The 23,086-nt window shown below is 42.0% G+C and overlaps 2 protein-coding genes across 5 annotated transcripts in view; one reads left to right on the forward strand and one right to left on the reverse strand.

Moving 5' to 3' along the window:
* Positions 1–1,050: 1,050 nt before the first annotated feature.
* Positions 1,051–13,531, reverse strand: LOC110984540 (F-box/LRR-repeat protein 17-like). Of its 3 annotated transcripts, none has more exons than XM_022244831.2 (7): positions 13,446–13,531; positions 10,492–11,618; positions 9,478–9,589; positions 7,238–7,369; positions 5,976–6,083; positions 5,100–5,307; positions 1,051–4,423 (listed from the first exon to the last, which is right to left on the reverse strand). In XM_022244831.2, the coding sequence occupies exons 2-7, from the start codon at positions 11,568–11,570 to the stop codon at positions 4,155–4,157; spliced, it is 1,908 nt and encodes a 635-aa protein (XP_022100523.2). In that variant the 5' UTR covers positions 11,571–11,618; positions 13,446–13,531; the 3' UTR covers positions 1,051–4,154. The 3 variants fall into 3 exon arrangements, with proteins under 3 accessions (XP_022100523.2, XP_086996202.1, XP_086996203.1); XM_087140076.1 differs by lacking the exon at positions 13,446–13,531 and adding an exon at positions 12,928–13,114; XM_087140077.1 differs by lacking the exon at positions 13,446–13,531 and adding an exon at positions 11,951–12,914.
* A 7,906-nt stretch (positions 13,532–21,437) lies between these two features.
* The window catches only part of fer (FER tyrosine kinase), a 40,139-nt gene continuing 38,490 nt past the window's right edge, over positions 21,438–23,086 (forward strand). The window contains exon 1 of one of the 2 annotated variants that reach the window (XM_022244794.2): positions 21,438–22,350. In XM_022244794.2, coding sequence (XP_022100486.2) covers positions 21,700–22,350 — 651 coding nt within the window. In that variant the 5' untranslated portion in view covers positions 21,438–21,699. The remainder of the gene's footprint in view (positions 22,351–23,086) is intronic. The other variant, XM_022244793.2, reaches the window with a different exon arrangement.

Below are 23,086 nucleotides of genomic sequence, written 5' to 3' on the forward strand. Positions count from 1 at the left end.
AGATACGAGGCATTTGATTTGTCACCGGACTAAATTATTCTCTTTCCACTGCACGAATGCGCGGCCTTCTTTCGTTGTATACAACGCCTGAATAAATCTTGAAAAAATCCATGCCTCACTTGCATGATACGTTTGAAAGTTTTAGAAAATGAATCGCGCTCGACTTAATCCCTGCATTACAAATATTTGAATTTCTTCTGATCGTGGAACAGAGCTCATAATTAACCAGAGTCGTGCCGTACGAAAAAAAATAGAAACCACGTTTATGAAACACTCAACCAACTGAGGTCGAATTTGAAAACAATTGGGGCAATTCTTTTCCAATTTATCTGAAAGTTCCACCAGGTCGTTGGGTTTCACGACAGAGTAGAAGGGGGGGTGACTTTCAAACTCCAGACAAGGAAAAATAAAAACAAATCCGAAATCAGTCAAGACTAATGACATTCGACAAGCTGCACGGTTCCCATGTTTTCTTCTTCCCTTGGGTTGATTTATTTCTTGAATATTTGCTTTTTACTAATAAGCGACCCTTATAACACACTTTACGGTTCACGTCTGTCTCTTTTAAACCAAACTCATTTTCTTTCTGACTTTTTTTCTGTTGTTCATCGATCTAAAACTTTCAGGCAGAGATCAGCTGGGGGGGTAGAAGGCAACATATGGCCTCTTTCATCTTGTCAGGGTTCAGAGATGAAATCAAATGTTCACAATTTTCATCAAGAAGAAACAAAGAAACACAAAGGAATTTGAATCAAGTTGATGGCTAAGATAACTGAATATCATCAAATCTCAAAAGAAAACTGTGTAAAATGGATAACCCGAGTAAGCTTGTGAATTTTTTCACTAGCTCTCGGACAAGCACTGAGTATACAGTGTTAATTAATACACGTCAGTGTAAGGGGACAACCCGTGATTAAAATTAACATTTCCCCGACGAAAAATCATCTTGTAATGGATTTTTTGTCTTCACTCTAAACACGATTTCGTACACACTGCATCACGCATAATGCATTCATACACTTCACAGTTTAGGGCCCGAATTAAAAAGAAAATACAAGATGTCAAAATGAAGAAAGAAAACGAATTTAAAGACGCCAATCGTGAACTACAAATCGTTTCAGCGTCGGTGTGTCCCGCTTCATTTACATGAACCTTCACAGCGTCAGTACTGTTTGCAAGAACAACTTCTTCAAATATTCTTCTTTACAGGTTTGAAAGCCATTGTATTACAGAAAAAATTGGCTGGGATTTAGACAACTGGTCAATTCTCGAAAAGGGGAAATGGACGGAAAATTTGAAGGTGTTACAATTTCTATGCAAACTCAACAGTCCCAAGCAAGTGTAGGGGACTGCGTGTATGTAGAAGAGTATTGACTGCTAATTATAATTTTTTCAACAATTCACAAAATTGCCACTGAGACAAATTCATGGTTACTGTCAGAAGCAAATACCCTTGGATGATCACATAATGTCACAGTTGTTACTAACTTGTCCCTCTTCATATCATTATGCACACTGTACAACAACACCTCAAGCCCCGCTGAGACCATGGAGGAAGGACACGGGAGGAGTTTGAACAGCCTGGGCTACAGCATCTGGCCAATTACCACTCTGTCATGCCCAGCATGCGCGTAGCCAGAGCGCAGTGAATACTTGCTACGCGCCTCGTGTTTCACAACCATAAGCCCCCTTTGTACCCCATGATAATCGCCGCGATTTTTTCGCTGGTAAGCTGCATCCTCAGAACGTTATGTACTGCAGTATAGGAAGTTAAATGTTCATGCCATCGTTGGTGCCTGGCTTGATCTGACAACATACAATTTTATGCTTGCGTATTAGGCTGCGTGCCGCAAGTGTTCATGTGCAGTTATTGCCCTTATCGAACGCTTTCTCCTGGACTTATTTTAGGAATAAATAGCCAAGTTGTTTATAAGATCTTGTGCTTTATTTGAATCATTTTTATTTACTTTAATTTACAAAAATTTTATGAGATTTCATGATCACTCCTTGTGATGAAACAGTGCATTTTGTTTTTCGTGAACTTAACTGTCCTGTGGTTGTCAACATATACTGTCGTTGGCCAGTCTTACCCAAATTCGTAGAAAGCCTTTGAAAGCTGATGTTTTGGAGTGACAAAATAAAATTACAAACATTGCATGGATAATGGACAGTGCATCAAAATCTGTTTAAAAAATATTTACGACGGCAAAAGAAAATCTAATGCTAGACATTTTCTTTCTATTTCCCGGTCACTGCAAAGAAAACTCTACAAATACTGCGAGGATATTACTGGCCCAACTTGTCAGGCTACAGGCAATATTCAGGCATGTTTGGAATGTTTACGATGATCATCGAGCACTTTGATGTGTCAGAGTTGAAACTCCTTCTGTGTCCTTTCTCCATGCTGAGACCAACTTAATTGTCACCAGTTACATGCATTAACCATACTATTCTCTGGCCCATGCACCTTCCATGGCTGCATGTACATTCATCGGATATCCTTCTCACTGCAGTATATTTTCGCTGCAGCAAAGGGTTCACTGAGGTATATAACACAGTGGACAAGAATGTGACTCCTTATTGATGGTATTTCGTTCACTCCTCGGTTTGCGTTGATTATCTACACATTACTGCGGGTACTTTGTCGGACGCTTTTTAAATTATCTTGAGTCAGTACTCGGATACAGTGATATGCCAAAAAAAATTTTCAACACTTGTTTTCAACAACTGTCTTAGAACTTTGTTATGGGTAGAAAAACATTCCAAGACATGTCTTGCCACAAATGTGTAACAACTTTACAATATCAAAAATATACTCTTGCTACAAACAAAAATATCATTATACGGTTTCTCCCTCATTGTACATTTTAATATTTCAAAACGTATGCAGTACATGATCAGGTTCCATTAAAAATGTAATTTTCCTGTAATTAAATTCTGTATCAATAATCAAGTTAAGTCAAAGTTTTTTGAGTGATTGAGTGGCACATACATGTATTGTCAAGTTCATGCCATCTTTTCACTTTGGATGCATGAATGTTTTTTCGTGTTGAACTGAAACGGTTTTTATCAAATTTTAATAGTCATCATCATGTATTTTTTCTCAATGTACAAGAAAGTTGAAACTCCACTCAAGGAACGCTGACTGATAAATGCAGATATGTAAATGTTGGTAGTGGACCCGGAGGGGTCAGGCACAAAATATGAAAATTATATAAATTACTGTTCCCTGTGATGTGGTCCATGGTAATACGGGCGATTCACAAAAGTGCGCCACCAAAAGTTTGCAGCACGCTGGCCAATCATAACGCGCGAAATTTGTCAACCATTTCCAAACCCGCATTGGGTCGACAAATTTCACGCATTGTGATTGGCCAGCGCGTTGCAAACTCTTGGTGGTGCACTATTGTGAAACAGCCGTATTGTATGTGCGCAGGGTGGAAAAAAAAGACCACACAAAACACACACATGCACATGTAGTAAGATTGGCAAATCATTACCAAGAGGGTACAAAAACCCATGGATCACACCACACTAACAATTTTGTTCCACTGGGACGTGGTTCCATGCCATTTTGTATACCTGCGGGTAACACATGGCACCAAGGTATGTACAGGTACTATGCTGAAGGCATTGAAAAAGTAAATCACACCTCTACGTACAACCCCTTCGCTAAACCTCTGCATAACAAACATCAGTACAATTTGTTCTAATACAACTATGACACTATTATAATTCCATTTCGATCTCACTATGTGTACACGTACATGCCCTGTGCATAATTGGAGAGGTAAGAAATAAATATATTACAACACTGTTTCAGTGGCTAATAAGCACAGTCTGAGACCAACAAACGCACGAAGACAGTTTCTGTCCCTCAATAAATAGCGAGTAATTCAGGGTCACCCTCACTGAAATTGGACACAAGCACTAGAGAGAGGGCTTTCCATGTCTGTGAGTACCATACAGCTCAGAACTTGGCATCAGGCGACAGGATAGGAAGAACTGTTGTGGAGCTGATCTCTGTGAATTTGCAGCATGTTTGTATCTCTTTACCCTCGGGGTAAAAGCACATTGAATCTCGTTGAAATTGGAGGTCTCAAGTTTAGGGTCGGCATCATCGGTAGTCTCCTCCACCGGCTCACTTGTTTTCCTCACTCCGACGTGACAAATCCCTGTTCCTTAGCTTTGTCGATAAGCCGCTGGCTGTCCAGCAGGAAGGTGCTGTAGTGGACCGCCGGATGGTCTTCCACCATCCGCTCCACGGCCGCGTCGCTGACTTTGGTGCAGCGGATCAGGCCCAGGTACTTCAGGCGCGGGCAGCGGTCTGAGACGTAAGCGGCACCGCGGTCAGTGATGTGGCTGCACCAGCTGACATCCAGGTGCTCCAGCAGGCTGCTGTTGTCACCAATGCCGTGCAATGCTGCAGAGCGAGCAGAGAAAATTCCCAAAAGGGGTTTGAGCACACTCACTTGTTCGTATAGAGGCTTTGCACGGCAGCCATCTTGCAGGGCAGTTCTTATGTTCCACACTGAAACCTCCTTTGCACGTACCCAGTTGGACAAAAGCACTTACCTGCAAGATGGCAGCCAAGCAAACCCTCCATTGTCTAACAGGCCTATTTAGACAGAGAAGCTATAACCAAAAGCATTGATGTATAGTGATAGAAGGCAATAATTTATCGTACATGTGCACAAAAAGAAGAAATCCACTCAGTACGCGAAAAACTGACTTTCTGCAATAACAGCATCCCAGGAGGAGGAATTGAATGCATGACCAGGAGGCACCCAACCATGCCAGCCAATCTTTGATGTCATATTGAGACTGCTGAATGGCCAGAGCGTACTGTATCAGTGCGATATCTTTCAAAAATTGTTGTGCTTTCTAAACGCAGCAGTTTCTCACCCCATGGTGTAGTTTGTCAGACAGTCCAACAAACTCCCTCCGTTTGCACTAAAATCATCTGAAATCATATCACACAATGCAGCCTTACACAAAGTTTGAGCAATGCTAGTGCTGCGGACTTAAGGAAATTGATTCTCGACGAGCAGTGCCAATGACGGCATTGCTTTGCCTGGAATAGCTGACCCCAAACCCACCATGGTCCGTGATTGCACAGGAGATGAGGAACAGGGTGGTCAGCCTCTTGCAGAGCCGGGCCACCGACAGCACGCAGTCGTCCCGGACGTCCCTGGACAGGCTGAGGTTCAGCGTGTCCAGCAGAGGGCAGTGCCGGGCCACGCCCTGCACGGAGTCAGCGGTGAGGGTGGGTAGGTTGCTCAGGTCCAGCTTCTTGAGGAGGTGCATCTGTCGTGTGGGAAAAAAAAACCAGGAATGCGCGTCACTCTTTAAGATGTGATTAATCCTGATCAGTTTTCAGGTTCCTCCCAGAAACCCCCCCCCCCAAAATCTCTGCACCATACAGTGAAGCAATGGCATAGTCTTCATACTTTCATTTGCAGGGCATCAAGTCCCATGCAAGAGTGTATCCAGAACTAAGGGGTTTTTGGGGGGGCAAAATTTGGAAATTTCTTCATTTATCCTTGAATGGCCTTTCTGAGGAGTAAGGTTGGGGCTTTTTTGCTCGTTTCTGGAATAAAAATGATATAGACGCCTCCCAAAAATCACCTTCCTTTCATCATTTTTACCAAATAAAATTGGTTCAGCCTTTTCCTGGGGGGGGTATGGCTTGTTGGCCCTCTTTGGATCTGCCCTTGGTCCCTTGTAATGTAATAGAGGTTTTTCTTCATTCCCTTGAATCTTCCAAACCTCACGGAGGACCTGGGATTGTGAGGGTTGAAGACCATTCACATTAAAACAGGAAGGCATAAGTAGTTACTAAGACGAACAAATAAGAAAAGTATAAACTAGCAAGTGAAATTATGTCTGATACGCATCATTAGCGGTAACTTCAAGGGAATGTTTACGAGGAGCCAAACATCCTCAATGCATGTCTGATAAATACATGTAGCTACCTTGGCTACTTGTGCCAGGCCAGGGGGCCCGATACCGCAATTCTGGAGGCAAAGGATCTCCAGATGATGGGAATACGTAGCTAAGGCTTCAAGGGCTGTATCTGTAATCTGGAGAAAAAGAGATGAATACAGACATCTCAACTGCAAATCTGTGGTTGACAATAAAAGCTAAAGCCCTCAACATACATGTACACATATTGAAACTGCGATAACTTGTGACCATACTCTCAAAAATATGGTCCAACAAATTCCAAATTTGCCAAGAAATGTTGACTTCGCAAGTGCCCAAAGCGCAAGGCTGTTCAAATGCCAACACCAGTGTTGCATTCGAGACCACCAGTCGTCCAATGGACTGCGACAAAAGCATTTCTTTGTCACTGTTTACCCCATTGCTTGCGACAAATCATTGTGAATGGTCTTGTACATGGTCTCGCGTCTGGTCTGGACTACAACACTGGCAAGCACAGATGTTGTTGGCTGACGTACATACATGTACAAAGCAGTGATGTTTCTTGCATTCCCCCATCCCATTGTACTGAGTAAGGCAAACATTCTTCAAACCTATCCATGTTTTTAAGCAACATCCAAGTAATGTAGAATATGCCGGTTTGCTTCTTTTCCTACTGAAAGTCAGTACTACGAGTGAGCAACCAACACTGAACCTTTTCACGAGTTAAATTTGAATAAAATCTGGTACACTGAGTTCTTGAAATTCATGTGAACACAACAATCTGACTTCTCCATACTAAAGACACTGTTGCCATACCTCTTGATTTGGGGAAAGTTTTTGCTTAGTTTCATAAGAGACACCTTGCACCAATACACTGTTTTTCGATGGATAAGATGGGCACAAAGGAACCAGTCTATTCTAGAGATGGCGGTCGCAGTGCAAAGCTTGCCCCACTCACAAGGTATGGCAACAGTGTCTTTAGTCTGGGGAATTCAAATTGTTACGTTTATGTGCAATCAGATAACTCAGTGTACCGGATTTTATTCAAATTCAACTCGCAAAAGGCTATGTGGCATAGCCCAATTCATTATGAAATAAAGATGGGTTTGTATTTACCGGTAAATATATTCCATTTGTTCTGGATATATCTTTTTGTCGCACATGCATTTCTCTTCTTTGAATATTTTCATTCTAGATGAAACTTAGCGGCCAGCCACCGCTTAACAGCCACTGGTAGGCCAAAACTACGCCTGCGGCATCAAAAGAGAGCGGTCTGCATTTGCTAGGAGTACTGCTCCCATCTTTTCTGTACCTTGTCATTGTCCATGAGTGTTAGTACTTTCAGCCGGGGACAGCTACGCGCCACAACCTGCAGAGATGCATCAGAGATGAGGGGACACTGCTTCAAGCGCACCTTCCGTAACCAAGGACACCCTTTGGCAATCTGGAGCAAAAAGACATCGGACCACCAAAATTCATTTCAGACAACGTCAAAGCACTCACGATTTGACAAAAGCAATTTTAAAAGCCAACTGGACAGCTCAGATGTACACCTTTATGCATGTACATGTAAATACCACCTACTAATACAATTGAAATAAATGTAAAATATTGTCAGTAAATGTGAAGAGGAATGATGCACTGAAATTTTGACTCAGTGGTTAAATGCAGTAAACAAACATGTATATAAAAAAATGAAAAGCCAGGCTTGATTTTGATGCCATGAAAACAATTTCATTAACACACTGCTGGCAACAATATTGCAAATTCACAAAAACAATACGGCGAATCACAATGCAGTGCACCACCAAGATATTGTCATAGATAGTGCACTACAGGATAAACAGGATAAAAAGCTGTGTGCGGAAAACTTGAATTTTTCCTGAATATTTGATAATATGTATCTTGGTTTAAAATTCAAATGGGTGTTAGGTACCGGTAGTCAAAATGATGGTTTTGCGTTGTGCAGGGATGCCTCAATCAATCAAATATCCCCAAATCATGTCAGAAGTGCGCCCACTCACAGCGGCGTGTCAACCGTAAATTTGAAAAGTGGCCTGTCTACGGCAAACTCCAGGTGGCGCACTGTATTGTGAATCACCCGTACTGGTGAACAAGAATTACTATACAAGCATGCATAGGTGGGCACTGTGTGTACATGCTGGTCATTGATTGCAAATGAGAAATTGCCTCGCCCTTTCAAGAGCAAAGTTCTCACCGGTTTTTTTGACCAATCTTCCTCACTCCTCCAAAATCTTCCAAGAAATTGCCCCAAGGATTTTGGAGGATTGGTTAGGATTAACCCTAACAGTCCTCAATCCTGCACCTGTTGGAGGATTGAGGACTGTTAGGGTTAATGTTCTGCCAAATTTTTCAGATCTTCCTGACGGACTTTGAAGGATTTTGAATGGTTAGGGTTTAAAGGCACCCTTTTTAAGTTCCATGGGTCTCATTTCCAACCGACCCCGTTTTTGGCTCCCAACCTCAAAAAGAAAAAAGCTTTTATTTTGTGCTACTGCTACGAGGACCTTGCCTATGAAGAAAAAGTAGGGTGTGATGACCTGCGTGAAAATGTACTAATGGGTAATTACAGATATTAGGGGTCCAAACGTGTGATATTTTTGTGTCCCTGTTACATCTGACCTTTAATATTTCACATAGAAATATCACCGGACTTGATTTCAAACTACATGTATTACTACTTGTTTGGCAGGTAATTTGAAATAATTCATCACTCTTGGAAATTAGAAAATGTGTTCTGAACTTACAAAATCATAAGTCAGATGTGACAGGGACACAGAAAAAAAATGGACCCCTAATTACTGGAATTACCCTAATGCGACACGAAATTGCCCAAACATCCACTAATGCAGCGACAGTTGAAATCCACAGTGTGGTCTCAATACCAGACTGACTGATACCGCACTGTACCCAGTGCACCACATATAAGAATGTACGGAGCAAAGGGAAAATAAAAACATACATGTACTATGTACATGTAAATACACACTACACGCACGAACATCGTACGGTGTCGTGACAATGACCCTAACGAGGTATTGTGTTGTATTGTGTACCAATAAAGGTATTTCTCTGTACTCAGCTAGAAACAAAGACCCTTGTGGTACTCAATATAAAAACAAGTGACAAGTACACATAGGAGCTTTGCCTGGTTTATTCGGTCATCTATAGAGGTTTTTCATGTGACTTCACGTGACAGGCAAAGGTATTTCAGGAAGCGCAACATGTCTGTGGAGGCCCATGCATTTTCCAATCTATGTATTTTTATTGGCAATTTCACGTATGTCAGAATGTTGAGAGACTTTGAAGGCGTGCACGTTTCCACGCACATCTGTGTAAATTGACCGCTGATTGTCAAAGCTCACATGACTGAAAATCCTCTATATGGCAGCTGCTTGGATTTTATTTTTAGGAATTTTCTTTTTCTTTCCACTGACTAAAACTGCCTCAATTCAAAAACGATAAGATAACCACAGAAATATAATAAAGGTGCCCTAATGGGAAGCACGTGAACAAGAGACAAACACTGACTGATTGGAGTGCCTGGTCAGTGAGACCGCTGCAGCCAGATAGATCAATGCAGGTCAGGTTGGAACAGTGGTTGGCTAAGGAGAGAAAAGCCCTGTCGGTCAGTTGAGAGCACCTGAATACAGAAAGATGCAGAAATGTAAAAGATGGTAAAACAGCAATGCCAACATGCAAATTTCTGGGAAGATAAGAAATTTGGGGTAGGACTACAGTGGAAACAATTGACAGATTCCTTGGGACTTCACTAGTTAACCTATCGTTACCAGGAACATGAAGGAGAGCGTATAGAGGGTTTGCATGATGGCTGCAAGCCAATGCTTCTGTTCCACAGGAGATGCAAAACAGAGGTTTCCCTGCGGAATAAAAGAACTACCCTGCAAGAGGGCTACCATGCAAAGCCTCTATCAAGAAGTGTTCTTGTAATGAGTGGGATCGTAGCAATTGGCAATTCAGCAGTGTTATGGTCAAACCTACAATCACAATAGGGCTGAGTCAATTTGAATAATTCTGTATTCCAATATTGCACCTTCAATTCGATTGAATATCAAAACATTCTATCGCACTGACTGGCACTAGTGGCAGATTGTTGATGAACAAACCACATACATGTACAAAATCAATTCCAATAACACACAATTGTACATTATCATCACTGTAATAGCTTCTCACGTCTTAGAGTATCTCCAGCCACAATATAGCAAAATTTAGAGATGAAGGGTACTTCTTGTCGTGTTGAAAATTTCTACTCCTTTAAATTTTTTAATGAATAATTTACTTTTTCAATCGTTGTAAGATTTCTGTTGCTTTTCATTTGAATCTGCTTGGAATAAGCCTCCACAGTGCAATTTTTCTCATGTAAAACAAAAGAAAATTCTCCCTTCCTTTTCATGTATTTTGCATTGAAATATTCAAATTTCAGAAAATAACATTCAAATATTCGATAATCAATTGAATATCTGGATATTCGGCACAGCCCTAAATCACAAGCCCTTACAAGTCAAACAAGAGTTTGAATACCTGATTAGGAATACGTCACGCAGCATATTGCAATGTACAAATGCCTTCTCCAATCCATCGTCTGTGATCCGAAGGCAGTCGGACAGATCAAGAAAACCCACACCACAATGGCGGCTGCACAATTTGATCAGGTCCTGGTCAGTCACATTGGTGTGCTCACGGAACCTCATCTGGTGCCACAGGGTCCAGAAATGGGTTACGCACTCCCAGTGCTTGCAGACCAGAGCGGCCGTGCACAGGAGCTCGCGGACAGTCAGGAATGAGAAGACATGGGCAAGGAGTTGTGGGGGCAGCTGGTTCAAGTGAAGAGCCGGCACAGGGAAGTCATCAAGACTGTCAACTCGGGTGTCTTCTTGCCGTGCTTCGCAGTGTCCTAAGTCAGGAACCCATGTTCTCTCAGCTTGTCCACTTTCTGATGAAATGGCTTTCGCCGATTTGCAAGGCAGGAGGCCGTCTCCATGGGAGGGGCCCTCATTAAGTGTGCACTTGATTTCAGTCAGCATATCCATGCACGATCTTGAAAGCCCTGAACCAACTCCACCCGTTAAGGTTTCCTGTTGCAAATCAGAGGTGCGCCTGTCAGTAACCTGAGGTCCGACGGTTCCCTGGTTGCCGACCTGACTGATCACATTTGTGAACGCTTTCTGGTCTTCCTCGTAGCTGGTCGAGCGGGATCTGTCTCGATCGCTCTTGTCCGAGGGAAAAAACCAACGCTTGAGTAAGCCCCGGCAGAAGCTCTTCCTCGGTCGGTCCTCATTGGGCAGGTTCTCTGACGAGCCGGAAAGCGTCCTCTTTTCGGAGAGTTTGAACTGGGTCCTGCGGGGCCATGCTTTGCATCGACCCTGCTTTGCCCAACTCAAAGTCCTGGCCGGCCTCTTGACAGATTGAGGAGATTCCTGAATGATGAGTTCTTGGGCACTGGTCACCGGGGAATGCCTCCCCGTCTCCGATGAGTAACTTGTGCTAGGTTGATTGTGGTTGCCGTGATGACTAAGACTCTCCTCTTCCTTCGACTTTTCTGTCTCCTCTGGAGAACTGCATGCGAGGTCCTCTTCATCATTAATCAATCTGTCATCCATGCTGCCTGATGAAGTACATGTACATGTACTTTTGCAATTGGTATGCAGCTATGCAAAACAAAATCACAAGATTAGTTAGAATGTCTTGAATACTCAAATCATAAGAGTGTGATATATGCTTTTATGCACTTGTACATTATACATCTATATACATGTACATAGGGTTTACACTCATGTACATCATTTACAACTGTATTTAAGTACAGTGTACAAGTACATATGTACCAGTGCATATGTACACTTTCCCGACTCATCTGTCATGACACTGCAGTTTGATAATTCCTTAACTTGTTTATTATTTCCATTTTCTTAAAGGTACATGTACAGTCCAGAATTTGCAGTTATCCAAAAAGTGACTGGTCAAATGTTAAAAAGCATACTTGGTTTAAAGATGGTAAGTGGACTATACTCTCTGTGGAATTCTTCTTTCTGGCAAGCTGTTATTTTTGAAGAAGACAATGAAGGAGGGCCATTCCAAACGACGTGTCTAAAGACATGAAGCCAATGCCATTCCCAAAGCATCAGCCTATCAGCACAATCGACCAATACTGGAGATCCGCTGACAAAGCTCAACAGTGGAGTACATCATTAAACACAGGCCGTTTTCCAATGCTCAACTTCCGTCTCAGGCTTGGTCCTCGAAACCAATCCCCGACTGCGGGCCTGAAGCATTTAAATTAAATTGGATTACTGTAATTTCTGGTTCTCTTGCATCTTATTTGATGTTTTGTGGCACTATTAGACTGATTATTGCGCTTCAAAGTCAGGTAGTAAAAAACAGCTGAAGCCTGAGACGGAGCCGAAGTTGAGTATTGGAAAATGGCCATGGTTCCCTCACCAGGCAAAACACCCTTAGAAATAGCGCAACGAAAGTGAGTTTGACCGAGACACTGCCAGATATACATGTACATATTGAAGTAATTGGCATAAAATTTTACAAATTCTACTGAAGCTAGCCTTTCAGCTGTTTCTTCGGTTTATTTTTCCTATTTACGGTAGCAACACAATTTTGGTGACAAAAACTACAGTATGTATGGGGAGGGTGTCCCATACACGTAACGTATGTTCTCCGTGTTCAAAAGAAGTTGCGAGTACACTTTTTAGTGTTGTGGGGCTCGTGCATAACTTGTGACATTTAGCGCGCCCTCGATACATAAGTTAGAAATCAGTCAGTGGAAAAGCAGAGGGAGCCCTGCGTGGTGACGCTCAGGAACAGACAGACAGACAAAGCATGCTTCAGTGGGAATTCAAGATTGTCATGATTAGGCCTAGCTAGCAAGGATAGACCATGAGCAGATGAGGGTGGTTTTCTTTTCAATCATCAATCATGCCACAAGGCACAGGCCTAAACTGTTACCTGCATGACCAGGATGACTTCCAGTTGCCCTAGGCCCTAGTACTTGTATATTTCTAGATCATAACCGAATTTCTGTCAATTCATATTCCTGAACGTATTGCATACATTTAAAACCCATGCTAGAGGTGGTACACCAGTTCAGTTGATTTGAGGGGTCGGACTGAAATCGTATAATACAGTTCTTTAAACTTGTTAAATGTAACGTTTCAAATGACATGAATGAATACGCTACGTTAAGGAATCTGACTGAAATGGGTCCCCCGTGAAGTATTGGGCCTCGTAATCGTAGGCCTATTCTTGGTATTCGCATATGGAGGTAGGAAAAGGTTCGTAATGACAAGCGCATATCGACCAGTCACTGAAAAAATGTCAAATATAGCTAGCGTAAGTATGATTGTGCAGACTAAGCAATATTCTAAAATGTTGCTGCTGCAAAGCAAGGCTATATGTATAAGCTAATTCCAAATGAAAAAGCCCATGCAATCGCCTTAAATAAAATGCCTAATAACGTTACTCACAGTCGGCTAGTACCACCCTAACGTACATGTACAGTACATGTAGCGTTATGGCACCTATGGACGTGCAGCTGATCATCAGTGCACCTGGAGTTGTATCACAACTGTAGAAAGCACTTATTTATGCTGACATCACTGTTTACGGGCACAGTTATGAATTATGCATATATGCTATCTTACATTCATGGCCGTTTTCCAATACTCAACTTCGTCTCCGTCCCCGAAACCAATCCCCGATTGTGGGCCTGAAAAGTTTAAATCAAATTGGATTACTGTAAGTTTTTGCTCTCTTGCATCTTATTCAATCAATCAACGACACACACATTTATTTCCTCCCGTGGCAGAAATAATGATAATAAAACAAGTCGCAAGCTTGTGTTAGGCACGCCCTTAAACAAAACTACATACATATTAATATAAGAGACAACAAATAATTGTAGCTCTAAGCAATTATAGAGTAATTGTTGAAGATGGACTATGAAAAGAAAAGGTTAAGTTAATTTTCATGGCTACGAATATGATCAGAAGTAGTCACTGTGACAATGAAAATTATATTGCTTTACATGAGAAAGATCTTAAGTTGCCGCTTAAAGATGGTATATGATCTTGAAAATCTTAGTGAGGATGGTAGAGTATTCCAAAGTTTGGGACCAGAGTATTTAATGTTAAATTGATAGGCAGAAGTTCTGTGTTGCGGTATCTGAAAATGAAGCTTGGTTGACAAACGAGTGTTGTATTTATGCAAGCCAAGGTTAAATACAAACATGTTTCGATCTGTTACGGGCATCAAATTATTTTTAAACTTATACGTAAATAACGCTTGTTGATCTTTGTTTAAGTTTGAGCTCAAGTAACAGGGGTTGACTGTGGGCCCTATAAGGCGAATTTGTGACAATTCGAACGACTTTTTTTCTGCAGATTTATTAGTTTAGATAGATTTGTAGGGAATGTATTCCCCTAGACAATATTACAATAAGAAAAATAAGGAAGTATCAATGAACTGTAAATATTATTTAACACATGAAATGGAACAATATGTTTTAAGCTATTAATTACTCCAATGATCTTTGAAACTTTGCTTGCAATCTCATCAATATAAAATTTCCAAGTTAATTTGTCATCGATGATGACACCTAAAAATCTAAACTTCTCTACGTTCTTTACAATTGTGTTGTCCAATAAAATATTGAAGTTGTGTCCATTCTTCTTTTTCCTCTTACTGAAAATTACATAATTACATTTAGAAGAGATAAACGATTTGCTTTTAACCAATCACATATACTGACCAATCCGGTATTAAAAATATTATATAGAGATGTGTTTGATGTTTGATTTGATGTTTTGTGGCACTATTAGACTAATTAATGCGCTTACAGCTTCAAAGTCAGGTAGTAAAAAACAGAGCAGCCACCAGGGCTGGCACAAAGATCACGTGATGGCTAAACGAACGCTCTCGTGCAAGTCTGACTTATAGGTGTAAGCTAATCGGACGCACCCAGCCATTATGGAGGGGATCGATGGTTGCACTGCACCAAATACGCGCCCAAAGAAAACAGGGCAAAATCGGCCCGGACCGAAATAGCGCCACCTGTTAACTCTCGCGAAGAGGTTGGCCTCCCTTTTTTTAACTGGAAATTCAAGATTATGGCCAGAAGATCACTTTTCGTTTCAATTTCATAGGGGTTGTGTTAGCCACGAAAATCTTTTTCTATTCGCTTTTCGAGGAAGATACCCCCAAAACAGCAGTAAAACCAAGCGCTCGTTTCTAAATGTAGCCGCCCGCCTCTATCCAAAATAAGCCCGCAATTTGGGGCTTTTTGTGAAAGAAATACCCCGAACTGGAAACTATCAGTCCCAAATATGGGATTTATAGGAATATTTCTATGGTGCCTCCGAGCTCCTGATTATGCCATGTCTTATTGTAAAAACCCCGTGGGATCACAAAAGATAAATGAGCTCGAGCGCAGAATTATTTAGTGGAATGCACCCTTTAAGTGTATCTGCCTCGACCTGAAGTGCACCCGCAAGCGGCAAAAGAATGATAGGTGGTTGCAGATTATCCAAGCGGGTTCTCGCACGCGTTCTGCGTCTACGCAAAGACCATACATTAAGGAATAAATTCGTTACGCGTCAGGCTCAGTGCGCTCCGCGTCAAACGCGCCAATGAGCTCCATTATAAACGCGTGCCAATGCGGTGAGTACACAGACATAACCCGAAATGAGGCTAATCGCGAACGTTGCAGTCACTGGTCTCTACTATAATAGTACCCAAGTACCCAAGACATTTTATAATTTAGACAGATCGGAAAGATATGGAATGGGAAAATTTAATATGGCACTGAAGCTCTGGTCCGGCATTAGGGCTTCCATTTCTGAGCAATCTGGACGTAACTGGGTCCAAAAGTACTATTTAGCTTCTTTTTTTGGGGGGGGGCGTGCTTTTTCAAAAAGGCTACTTTTCCCAGTCAGGGAAATACCCTTTGTTTTAGGGGTGGTCTGCTTTGGGTAAGAATTTGTCAAAAATCATTGGTCAACCCACCAAAAATTGATAGGAAATCGAAAGACGACGTGTTGCTTCTTATATTGCTGTGCAATCTCATCAATATAAAATTTCCAAGTTAATTTGTCATCGATGATGACACCTAAAAATCTAAACTTCTCTACGTTCTTTACAATTGTGTTGTCCAATAAAATATTGAAGTTGTGTCCATTCTTCTTTTTCCTCTTACTGAAAATTACATAATTACATTTAGAAGAGATAAACGATTTGCTTTTAACCAATCACATATACTGACCAATCCGGTATTAAAAATATTATATAGAGATGTGTTTGATGTTTGATTTGATGTTTTGTGGCACTATTAGACTAATTAATGCGCTTACAGCTTCAAAGTCAGGTAGTAAAAAACAGAGCAGCCACCAGGGCTGGCACAAAGATCACGTGATGGCTAAACGAACGCTCTCGTGCAAGTCTGACTTATAGGTGTAAGCTAATCGGACGCACCCAGCCATTATGGAGGGGATCGATGGTTGCACTGCACCAAATACGCGCCCAAAGAAAACAGGGCAAAATCGGCCCGGACCGAAATAGCGCCACCTGTTAACTCTCGCGAAGAGGTTGGCCTCCCTTTTTTTAACTGGAAATTCAAGATTATGGCCAGAAGATCACTTTTCGTTTCAATTTCATAGGGGTTGTTAGCCACGAAAATCTTTTTTTATTCGCTTTTCGAGGAAGATACCCCCAAAACAGCAGTAAAACCAAGCGCTCGTTCCAAAATAAGCCCGCAATTTGGGGCTTTTTGTGAAAGAAATACCCCGAACTGGAAACTATCAGTCCCAAATATGGGATTTATAGGAATATTTCTATGGTGCCTCCGAGCTCCTGATTATGCCATGTCTTATTGTAAAAACCCCGTGGGATCACAAAAGATAAATGAGCTCGAGCGCAGAATTATTTGGTGGAATGCACCCTTTAAGTGTATCTGCCTCGAGCTGAAGTGCACCCGCAAGCGGCAAAAGAATGATAGGTGGTTGCAGATTATCCAAGCGGGTTCTCGCACGCGTTCTGCGTCTACGCAAAGACCATACATTAAGGAATAAATTCGTTACGCGTCAGGCTCAGTGCGCTCCGCGTCAAACGCGCCAATGAGCTCCATTATAAACGCGTGCCAATGCGGTGAGTACACAGACATAACCCGAAATGAGGCTAATCGCGAACGTTGCAGTCACTGGTCTCTACTATAATAGTACCCAAGTGTGACGTCACTGTGAACCAGAAAGTGCAGTGCAAACGAATGGAGTACGCGCGCGTGTTGGTTCACTTTGGTACTCGATACTGACAGTATAGTAGAGATCAGTGGTTGAAGTGTATTTGCCAAGGTATTCTGGGAGAAAGGTCAAGCCCCGCCACGTTCCATCGTATCCATGCTCGAACAGTCCATCAGTGACGTCATTACCCTTGGGCAGCCTCCAGAGACCCGCTCGCCAGCGCAGCCGGCGTATAGCGGTGGCTGACACCAGGGCAGGCACGAAGATCACGTGATGGTTAAACAAACGCTCTCGATCGCTCGTGTAAGTTACACGTGTAAGCAAATCGAATGCACCCTATTTGGGATGTTTAAATTAGGATTTTAGTCAACGCGAGTTTACTAGCGACGCAGATTTACGCGTGGGTGACGTGCAAGAGAAAAATACTTGGGCGCGCAGCTTTTGAAAAAAGGACGCGAATGACGTTACGTCATGTATATTCATCCCGAATAGCCAATCAGCGTCATTTTCGTATTCTACACAACCAAGGCTAGTGAAGGAACGCGCACGCAGCCCATGGAGTCGAGGTTGACAGTGCTGCTACTTGTGGCATCTGAAAGGGCACACGTTCCTTCGTCCATTGATTTAAGTTTCATATCCATATTTTCTGTACTTTGAGAAATATCCGCAAAAGAAAGCAAGAGGTTTTTGTCCTCCTGCTTGCCATTTTTGCGCAATTTTCCCTATGGTCGACACCTCACAGGTCCTTTTCTAGGGCAGAGTCAGTTGCTGTCAATAGAGTATTTATATGCAATTTCCCCTTTGTCCAAAGCTTATTTGGGCCTAGGCCTTCTCCGGTGCAAACAGTATATTGTGCCGGAAGGTATATAGAGTCACAAAGATGTGACTCTATATAAAGGTCGATGTTTATGTGATCGACGTTCATCTGTAATATCCAGAATGACATAGGCCTATTTATGGCTTGTTAGAAAATGTTTTCCCTGTTTTAATTGAGTGGTTATGCATTTTAGAAGTCCATTAGACGTCGGAAGTCTATAAAATTCTTCACAATCCGCTTTTATATTTTTGCTCAACACAAAGTGGGTGGATGATTCAATAACCTACCCCCCACACCTCACAAAAGCGGGGGGATATATACTCCCATGCCAAAGGGATTTAGGCCTATGCGTGCAAAGAAGGCTCCCTTGTATTCAAACACAAAAAGGACGAATATTGTCGAATTATTGCAGTCATGTTATATTCTTCTATCCAATTTTGTAAGTTTCATATCCGTATTTGCTAAAGTTCGGGAAACACCAAAAAGGAAAAGAAAACAAAAGTTATTGTCCCACTGCTTCGTGTTTCCTATGTGCAATTTTCCCTTTGTCCACAGCTTACCGGGCCTCTTACCGCCAAAGATTTCTCCCTTTATTCAATCCCGGAAATTGTCTAACTCCGACAAGTACAATCGTTTCAGCATTGGAGAGGGCACATATTCCTCAGTCTAATTGTAAAGTGTCCTATCAATATCTGATAAAGTTATGGGAAAAGGCAGCGAAAAAGGCGAGAGTTGTTTCTTCCTATATTCCTGTGCAATTCATCTGTTTTCCACAGGAAAGGGCACAAATTCTTCTATCGTTATGTTAAATTTCATATCCATGTTACTATAGTTACGGAAATAGATCAGCGAATGAAGGCTAGAGCTTTTGCCCCACTGCTTCGTATGTGCTATTTTCCCCTTTCCACAGCTGCATACTGTGCCTCTTCCCTCGCAAAGATGGCTCACTGTATTCGAGCAAAAGTCTGAACTTGAATTGTCCATTTCTGGCAATCGTGGTTGCATCGGAAAGGGATTATGTTTCTGTAAACATTGATGTAAGTTTCAAATCCATATTTGCTATTTACGAAAGAAGCCTAGAGCTGTTGCCTTACTGCTACGTATATTTGTGAAATTCTCCCTTAACTGGGCCACTCCCCGCGCAAAGGTGGCTCCCTACATTGGACCATAAACAGTCTATAAATAGTACAGATCTGCTGGGGTCGGAAAATGGGGGGGGTTACTACATACATGTATATTGTCGCCGTTTGTGGAGCCATTGAATCACTCTGTTTTTGTCCTTCAGTGTCCTTAACAATTGCTTTACTACCTCCCCAAAGCTGTTTCTTTCATCGAAAGATGTTAGGAGCTGGTGTACGGTGGCCATTTTTGTAACTTAGTGATCAACGATAATGGCAATCTTGCAAAAATATTGTACCGGAAAATGCATTGGCCCCTTTCTTAGACACTGACTTATGTTATAATGTATATCCAAGAAGAGACAGAAGCCACGACTTGTCGTAATTATTTTGGAAACGGGTAAAAGGTATGGCAAACACACCACATGTACATGTACTTGTAGCGGCCTTTCCGCCTTTGTTGAGGGGACGTGTAAAAAACAACCCCCAGTCCCCCACAAATACTGTGCAGTACGGTGCTTTCATTTACAGTGACTGCTGTGAAGAAACACAACCCTATTATGGGTGCACCCACGGAAATGGGCCAAAAATCTGTCCTCCGAGCCAGCCATTAATAAGTTATACATCTCAAGACATTTTATAATTTAGACAGATCGGAAAGATATGGAATGGGAAAATTGAAGAAATATGGCACTGAAGCTCTGGTCCGGCATTAGGGCTTCCATTTCTGAGCAATCTGGACGTAACTGGGTCCAAAAGTACTATTTAGCTTCTTTTTTTGGGGGGGGGACGTGCTTTTTCAAAAAGGCTACTTTTCCCAGTCAGGGAAATACCCTTTGTTTTAGGGGTGGTCTGCTTTGGGTAAGAATTTGTCAAAAATCATTGGTCAACCCACCAAAAATTGATAGGAAATCGAAAGACGACGTGTTGCTTCTTATATTGCTGTGCAGCCTGCACATCTGTAAGAGTTGTATTCTAAAATTTAATTTTGAAGTATTTCACTGGTGTCTATGGGACTTTGGAGTGCACCCCTTTTTCTGGTAGATAATTTAGCCTCGCTCAGAAACGAACGTAATATAGGTGAAAAATACCATAATCTGTTTATTTGTAAGGGAATCGGTGAGGCATTTTGGGTCAAAATCATAGTTTATATGCTCAGATTGCAATTAGTATTTTATTGAATAGCTGAGTAACAAGGGGGCCTCACTACAGCATTTTGGGTAACTGTCATAAAGCCTTGCTCATGACATTTGTACACTCCCCAACTTCTATCATTAATTTTAAAAAGGCCTTTTTCTGGTAACGGAACTTAGAGATTAAAGAGAGTGTTACTTTTTTCGAGAACTCGAAACTGGAAACTCAATAAAATACTCGAAATTGAAAGCAATTGTTCCTCACGCGTAAAGAGCGCAATTCGCGGTGACACCATATGACCAGGGGAGCGAAAAAGAGGGGGGGGGTGAGATTGTGTAAAACTCCCTGGCTGTTTGGATTTTTATCTCAGAGCAGAATGCATGGCTTAAAAAGTATTACCCAAAAATGGTCCTGAGTGCCCCCAAAAGTTGTCGGTTGCCACTTCCAGAATGGCAGCAAGCAGACTGTGGAAAAATCACTTTTCGGGGGGTGATTTAGTTATGTGGGAATTAAGTAAAGATGAAACTGATTAATTCACAAAAAAATATGAAAAGAAATCGAAAGATTAGGAACCAGACAATAATTTAATTTGTTTTTCAGAAACCTCAGGGGTGTTGGTACGCATGTTATTGGGCCCTGAACAAGGCTGGGTTTACACTGTTGTCAATGGGGTATTATACTTCTTTTACTAGTGGACTGCACCCCGTTCCGGCCCGGATGCGCCCGTGCACGGTTTATTGTTTTGTAAAGAAGTCAAGAGAGGGCGTTTTCAAATTTTAACGTAGAGCTTACCATTTTAACAGAAAAAATGCAGAGATTAAGGCCAGCGGCAAAATAATCAACGGAATGGGAAAACCTTGACGTGTTTGTGGATGTACTATGTAAGAAACGGGAAGGATAAATATGCTACATTCACTAAAACCACTTAAGCCTCAAATCGACTCTTCAGGACCCCGCCCCTTACATGTATTTACGATGATGATCCACCGAGTTCGAGAAATACCCATTGTTGACATGGTAAATTTTTTCCCTGGTAATCTATGCTAAAAGATATAACCAGGGTACCAGGTAAACTCGATCACTGTGCTAAAACTTACTATATAAATCTGAATGCATTCCTACAACCTCTTTCCTACCAATGTAGCCTACATTGCAAAAATTGTACTCATTTTCAGACGCTTAAACCTGCAGTGAAGGTTGAACTATCATTCAATGCGTGCTCGTATCAGAGCTGCTTCAAGTTCAGGTACTTCCTGGTTAAAGATTATCAAAAAACATGAAAGAGTGTTGAAAACAGTGGTATTCTAGGAGTTTGGGTGGTTGCGTGAGATACCTTCACATCATAATGTGATTGTTCGCTTATTGCTTTCGGTTAGAAGTCGTTCTATTTCAGCATTTTTTTAACTTGAGTGTAAAAGCCATGTCGACTGTGAACGAACTCCGGCAAAAATTCGCCCAAGCTTCACCGCTGGGAGGCCCTGCGGCGGGTGCCCCACCGCCGGTGCCGTCTTCTCGAAGGCCTGCCCTGCCCACACCTGCACCTGCTTCCTCCACGGCAATGCCACCCTCGCCAGCTTACCAACATGACAAACGACCACCCCTACCAGCCCTGCCGGGAAAGCAACCTCCATCAAAACTCGGCAGTGGAAATAATCAGAGGTTTTCATCGGAATACCCGAAGGAAGAGGAGGCTGCTGAGCCGGAGTCGGAAGACTTATACCTGAACCCCGATGAAAAAGCTAAATCGCCAACTTTGGTGTCGCTGAACGCAAGCTCTAACTCCACAAACTCTGTCAGTGTCACGAGTCCCAAGCTTCCCCCACCCCGGAAGACCAGTGGCAAATTCTTCCAAGGTGGATCATCTTTCTCCTCTGAGACCAAACTTAACGGGGGCGGTCCTGGGGCCGGCGCCAGCAGCGGTGGTAGCGGGGATGGGACTTTCTTCAGTGGTGCATCAGTGACAAGTGTGAGCTCGTTTCAGACCAGCACATCAAAAGAATCGGACAGTGTGGGTCTTACATTTCAGTACTATGCAAATGAAGATCTTAAGCAGCCAGTGTTTTGGCAGGAGGTATGTACAATTTAGTTTAAGATACCAGTACAAGAGTTCCGAAAGGACATCATCAATTTTCCCTTTCACTTGCAGTGGTTTATGAGCCATCAGAAAATGATGACATGTCCTAAAAAGTCTAATAAAAAAATATTGAAGCACTTACTTAGTCTTCAAAAACATTCAACATTGGAATTTTTCAGACAAGTTTGATCACAGTGTGTACCTGACCGATGTTCAGATATTTCCCAAGCGTTGATTTTTCACAAAAATGTATAACTTTAAATTTACACATTTTTGTACATGTAGTTTTATAATTTCAGCACAGAAGAATATAGGTGGCACCAGCCCAAAAAATACCACACATTCAGTTTGCATTTTGGCTTACATGTAAATGGATTAAGTCCCCCATTAACATGATTAAAAACTCTTTGATCATGTCGATCTGTCTTTAAAAAAGCATGTTCGTTTCCCATGCCTCCTCATGAAAGCTGCATAGTTAATGTCACAAATGTCTAGGGCTCTGCACTGTGACATCAAATGGTAATTTCTCTGTTTGTAATATTTATTTGTTTGTGATTGGGGCTTCCCTCATAATAAGCCTTATCCATATACTGCATGGGTGAGTTTGCACAATGGTAGAAAGGCATTGTGGGAAGGAAAAAGGGGCAATGTCTTTCTACCATTGTGCAAAATCGCCCATGCAGTATTTGCGATAAGGCTTATAAGAAATGGGGAAAAGAATGTTGCGACCTGC

Source organism: Acanthaster planci, linkage group LG08 (genome assembly GCF_054643075.1).
Source record: "Acanthaster planci isolate LZ-2023a linkage group LG08, COTS_SCS, whole genome shotgun sequence".
NCBI classification, from domain to species: domain Eukaryota; kingdom Metazoa; phylum Echinodermata; class Asteroidea; order Valvatida; family Acanthasteridae; genus Acanthaster; species Acanthaster planci.

Excerpts from the sequence above, each read along its gene's own strand:
- LOC110984540 (XM_087140076.1), bottom strand. Across the intron at positions 5,308-5,975 it reads GCCTGGCACAAGTAGCCAAG|ATGCACCTCCTCAAGAAGCT; the intron begins GTAGCTACATGT and ends CCCACACGACAG. Across the intron at positions 4,424-5,099 it reads CTGTGCAATCACGGACCATG|CATTGCACGGCATTGGTGAC; the intron begins GTGGGTTTGGGG and ends CTCGCTCTGCAG.